This window comes from Sinocyclocheilus anshuiensis, unplaced genomic scaffold (genome assembly GCF_001515605.1).
Source record: "Sinocyclocheilus anshuiensis isolate Anshui unplaced genomic scaffold, SAMN03320099.WGS_v1.1 scaffold136, whole genome shotgun sequence".
NCBI lineage: Eukaryota > Metazoa > Chordata > Actinopteri > Cypriniformes > Cyprinidae > Sinocyclocheilus > Sinocyclocheilus anshuiensis.
In genome coordinates this window covers 440,532-446,521 of record NW_015554074.1, presented here as the reverse complement: position 1 = coordinate 446,521, position 5,990 = coordinate 440,532, and the positions used below count along the sequence as shown (strand labels likewise).

Below are 5,990 nucleotides of genomic sequence, written 5' to 3'. Positions count from 1 at the left end.
ATTATACTATAGTTTAAGTTCAGTACTACACATGCTGTCACTTACACAACTGCCTTACACACACAACTGAAATTCCCCGGTATACAATCACCAACACAAGGTCACTTTAACTGCAATTTCAGCAGAATCTCTGCTTGGGGAATCCACACACATACACACACACACACACACACACACACACACTCACACACTCACTCACTCACTCAAGTGAACGCCTCCTATGGCTGCTGTGGCCACTCCTCCTGGAACAACAGCACCCTGTTCTCCAACGCCGTTAAATGACACAATAACGACTGAAAAGTGATGTACAACGACTTTAAAGGACTCCAGCTGATCTGCAACTTCACGCAGGAGGCGTCTGGTCTGTCCGCTGCGGCGTCCACAATCCGAAGCGCTGGGACTCGAGAAATCTGCAGGAATAAAACGCGCCTCCAAGCAGTTATGTAGCCTATTGATACACGCACGCGAATCGCCTAACTTCATATATGGATTATTCGAGCCCTCAGACCCTTTGATTGGATGTTTTTTTTTTATCTTTAAACAGTGATTTTACCTTGGAATAAAAGCTAAAATCATCGCTGCAATTTAAAAGCCATTATGTTTTGTACTTAAGATCTCCAGGACACACGATCCTTGCGCACTTTTGACTAAAAGCGTGAGTGATGTTTCCAGCTGCTTTCACACATTACTGACCCGTGCAGTATTTAGGCATTTAGCGGTATAAAGGCACTGAGGTGTTGCATAAAGCAACTAAAGTATTTGTCCCGGAGCCCTTGGAGAGATGGAGGGACAGGATGGCAAAGGGAATAATGACAGTAATCAAAAGGCAGACAAACGGTTTGCGCTGTGGTACATGGGCTGGTCGTCTCTGGACAAGCGGACCACGCTGCCCATGCTGCCCTGGCTGGTGGCGGAGATCCGGAGGAAAAGTGAGAAGAACGAGTCCGGTCCCGCACAGGCCAGAGAAGTTCAGCTGTATCTCTCGCCTCCTCTGATCCGCTGCGTGCCAGCAAACAGCAGCAACCCGTCCGTGTTCATATTCGAGCACAAGGCACAGTTTATCTCCAGGTTTATCCACAATAGCCATGACTTGTCTTATTTTGCCTACCTTATCAGAAGTCAACCCGATAACCCCGAGTCTGAGATGGCATGCCATGTGTTCAAAGCATGTGATCCAAACCAGGTATGTACGGTCACTCATTCAAATGTTTTATCCGTTAAATATATTGATCAAAAACACAGTGGTTATAGTTTATAAATAAATATTTTCTGAGATTTGGTTACCGGTATCTGTTCTACAGATAAATTACATTAGGCTATATGACGTTAGGTTTTTCACCGATATTAACACTTTTTTGCAACTTAAATGGTTATATATTCTTAAAGACTATCTATCTATCTATCTATCTATCTATCTATCTCAGGGTTGCCGTGGACTTGGCAACATTGATTTATCTATACCCTGCACCATGACCAAGTAGCAAATTACTGTCATTAGTGTTTTGTACAATTATTTTTAGAGGGTCACATGGTACATTGCCAAAAATAAAAGTATGATACATGGCTTGGATATATACAGGTGCATCTCAATAAATTAGAATGTCATGGAAAAGTTCATTTATTTCAGTAATTCAACTCAAATTACAAAGAGTACAAAGAGTGAAAAATTTAAGGGGGTCTGAATACTTTCCGTACCCACTGTATATATATATATGTATATGTGTGTGTGTGTGTACATAACACATATTAGAAAAAAGTAATCTTCATTCCTTTGAACCTCCCATTTTTGTAATGCAATTTTATAACAACTTATAAAACGGAACTTTCACAATGCCTGTGCCAATGCACCCTGACGTTTAGTCTGCTGTATGATTGACAAGTCTTTGTCAGTTGGATAAATGCCAGTATGTTGGTGCACCATTGCACCAGAGGAATTAGATTTAGAGCATCATGTAAAGATGGGTCAGATCTCTCCTGGCACATGCAGAGGAAGGATTAATCAGATAAGCTAGACAATACACACTTAGAATATTGAAATCCCCCTCCCGCTTCTCTGCTTGCTAGCTGTCATACTGCTTTGAAACAATAATAACAACCTTGATGCACTGCACTTACATCTGAGTTCTCGGTTTCATGGTATTGATTGGAGATTAGTTGTAATGTGACCCTAATGTTAGTCTGCTGCTGAGCTATATTTGAGACGCCTGTTCAATGCACTTTGTTGGTCTGAGTGAAACATGGATTTAAACATACACGTGTGTATATGCAATGATTTGCTATGCATTTTATTACACGTTTACAAGCATATATTTTTGTTGCTCTGTGAATTTTAGTCGAAAAGTAATCCCTTTCTTTGCACTTGCTACATTATTTATGCTATTTGTACTACAATCTCAGAGGTAAAAGTTCTTAGAAGTGAATGTGAGGAAGGGAAAGTTTCGGGCGTCCTGTGAGTGCACGTTGAGGTCCAGAGGCAACATACATCACCGTCATGTGTTATGCAAGAAAAACTGGCTGGATAGCAACACGTTCTAGATGGTCCATGAGGAATGTGTCTTAGCTCACGTCTTAAGATGGCTGCTGGCTCATTTTGAAGTGCTACCATGCACTATAGTCTGTCCAGTGTTCAGAGACTGAACTCGGCTGGCATTTCGCCATATAAATATCTCCTACTCCTAATGCAGCCCGATCAATCCTTTCCAGATGCCTGCGGAGTGACATAGATCAACTTTTAATGCTGTGGGGGAACCCACTGGTCCCTTATTTATAACTCCACCTTCAGCAGAATAGCCCACCCAGTGTAAGGGCAACAAAGTAAGGTTATGTTTCCTTTCATAATGATATACTATGTGCACACAGATGCCTGGCCTCATTTTACTGATAGAAATTAAAGGAAAGCATTATCTGTGATTATGTGGTAGTGTGTTGTTTATGCTGCGGGCAAGAAAAAATGGCCGGGGTCCCTCTGATGCATTTTGTTCATTGTTTATTCAGTTTAAGATGGGGCTATTTGTTTTGCTAAAACTATTTGTTTTGTGGTTTGGAGCGATCTTCAAAATATGAAGCACAATCAATGTTGTACAGGATATAACCAACTTAGACCTCCAAGTCAGAGTTTCAGAATACAGTACAGTGTCCTATTTTATCCAGCTGCCCTGATTACTTTCCTGGTAAGCATAATTAGAATGGCATGCCAATCTACATCCATACATCCAGTACAGGACTTGACCGGTGATTTGAGTTTCCTTATGTCTTAGACTAGCGTGAATTGTGTTTGGTACCGTTTCAAACTAGGGGGTGCTGGGGGTTTACAAAAATCTGAGAGAAATAAAAATATTTTGCGCAGTATATTTTTGCAGCCGTCAAGGTTAATTTGTGCTTTCTAAAGATTGGTCAAATCTCAAAAGATTACTTTATTCTTTATTTCTTTTGAAAGTAGTTTTTAGCAGTGTGGTGGAAAAAAAAAAGTGTATAAATGTGTTTTCACATGAAAATATGTAGCTGCTTTTATATTTTACGAAGGGGTTCCTTTGCATGGGGAGCTTCATATTTTGGGGTCCATGTCATCAGGAACTTTAAGAGCCTCTGATTTACAGTAAGTAATTCAGGTGAGGTTGAATGAAGCTTGACCTTGGGCCCTGCAAGACTGAAAGTGCAGAATCACAACCATTGTAGTATTTCATAACTGAGCCTGCCTTCAAATATTAATTTAAAAAAATCCTCATAAATAAATTGTGAACCTGCTTAAAACATGAGCACATCTTTCTGTGCTCTTTTCTCAGTTTTCATTCTTATTTTTATGTGGCTTGACTGGTAAGTTTCTAAGAAGCTTCCAGTGCTTTTTGCATTTTATATCTTAGTTTTTAACCTCATGCTTTGAGGACACCGCATGCTTTGAGGGTTAACTTCGTGACATACAGCAAAAAAAATAAAGGTAAACGTCATATATCTTTGGAAAGCTGAGATTCTTGTGATATATCTGAGATTCTTGACCATTTTAAGATACAATCAACACAGCATGTACAAACAGTGTCTTTGTCAGACCACCAACAACCAAATAAACAATAACAAAACTGAAGGAACTCACCTATGAAGCCTCCACTAATTCATAACATTCCAACAAAAAGGGTGTAGTTACACTGTAAAGGGTCCAGACTATCCAATTCAGTGAAATATTTAGTCCATAACACATTTATATGTTGATAAACATCCAAAGAATGTAGTAGTATCATTTCAAATTAGCCGACAGAGCGATCAAATCTTCTTCTTCTTCTTATGATGTTTAATGGCGGTTGGCAAACCAGCTTTTGGTGCATAGTCCGCCACCGGGATGGAGTGTGAGGTGATGATATCAAGGGAAATGCTAATTAAAAAAAAAAAAACCCTCTACCTATATTTTATTATATAAATTTGTTCTTTTCAGAAAATGAATAAGAGCTTTATAACCTTTATGAGAACTGTTTAACACATTCTGTAATGTAGCGATCAAATCTTCGGCACATTCTGAAGTATAGCTTGTTTTCACATGTGCTGGCAATAAAGCTCATTCTGATTCTGATTCTGATTCTGATAAACATTACGGATTTATTGATGTCAGAATGGCCGCTGACCTCTGCCCTTTTGATTGATACCTCATTTGAACCAATAGCTGCATCTAAGAGGTGTCAACAGGCAGCGATAGCCAAAGAGCTCCCAGGATGAAGAATGGTGCCGCCCTCTCTTTGATGGACAGTAGATCGATCCAATTGCATCAGAGTTTGCAAATGACTGTCGTTTCTAATAGCCAATGAACTTCCGAAAAGATTAAAATGCGGCTTTAGTGGGACAGTTCAGCATGTCAAGCGCAGAAGTCCGTGCGTATAGGATTATAGTGACTTGTGCATCCGTGCGTAAAGAGCGCTTTGAGAGAGTTTACGGGTGAAATATGTTTAGAGGTGATAAATGGCAAAGAGAACGAGAAAAACAAACCTTTTGCTCTAAGAAGTTGTTGAACAATGCGCTCGGCCTGACAGTAATTACGTTTTTGACGAATTGATCGACGTTTCATCCATTGACTTGATTTGAGGTGTTCTTGCTAACTTCTGTCATGTGTGTTTGTGTGTGTGTGTGTTTTATATGTGTTTGTGTTTTGAGGTGTTCTTGCTAACTTCTGTTGTGTGTGTGTGTGTTTTATATGTGTATGTGTTTTGAGGTGTTCTTGCTAACTTCTGTTGTGTGTGTGTGTGTTTTATATGTGTATGTGTTTTGAGGTGTTCCTGCTAACTTCTGTTGTGTGTATTGCTTTTTTTTTTTTTATCACAGACAATCATCTGACATTGAATTGAATGAAGTCTGGGAGCCAGTCAGCAAAAAGCCATATACTGAGGGACATGATGACAGCACCTCTGAAAAAAATCGTAAAAAACACTATAATGTGTTTATGCTTCAGTTACTATATGTCAGCAATTATTGACAGTGAATCTGGATAAGAAATTGAATAGCTCTAAGTGTAACCTTTCATTAGAGCTCAAAATTATGACTGTACATTAAAGCATTCAAGAATTGCAGCGTTTTTTATAAAGGGTCATATATAGGTCTAAGTGTAAGCTTTCATTAGAGCCCAAAATTATGACTGTACATTAAAGCATTCAAGAATTGCAGCATTTTATGTGTCGTTGGTTACAAAGGGTCATTTGGAGTCTCCAAGTGGCCTTTTTTGGGAAGCGCCTAGACATAAACTTAGATAAACATGTGTAAAACACTCATTTTCGAAGGTATTATCAAATTTGAAATTTGGCTTGGTAAGGCTTCATTCTGTGATCCCACTGAATTTTCCATTTAATAGCTCACAGATATTGTCATCTGCAGGTTTTCTTTTTCCAAAAAAATTGTTGTTTTCTTTTTCAGTGTGTTCAAAGTTCTATTACTCAATGCCAATAAGACTTACAGTGATTCTGACTGTTGAAGAACACACCTCAGAGTGTCACCTTTCAAAAGAGACCAAAACCATG

General features: G+C 39.1%; 1 protein-coding gene across 7 annotated transcripts in view; it reads left to right on the top strand.

Moving 5' to 3' along the window:
• The first annotated feature begins 211 nt into the window (after positions 1-211).
• LOC107668890 (TBC1 domain family member 4-like) overlaps positions 212-5,990 on the top strand; it is a 36,252-nt gene continuing 30,473 nt past the window's right edge. For 6 of the 7 annotated variants that reach the window (XM_016460937.1, XM_016460931.1, XM_016460933.1 and 3 more), the window contains exon 1: positions 212-1,183. In XM_016460937.1, coding sequence (XP_016316423.1) covers positions 782-1,183 — 402 coding nt within the window. In that variant the 5' untranslated portion in view covers positions 212-781. Of the gene's footprint in view, positions 1,184-5,301; positions 5,397-5,990 lie in introns of all 7 variants that reach the window. The other variant, XM_016460936.1, reaches the window with a different exon arrangement.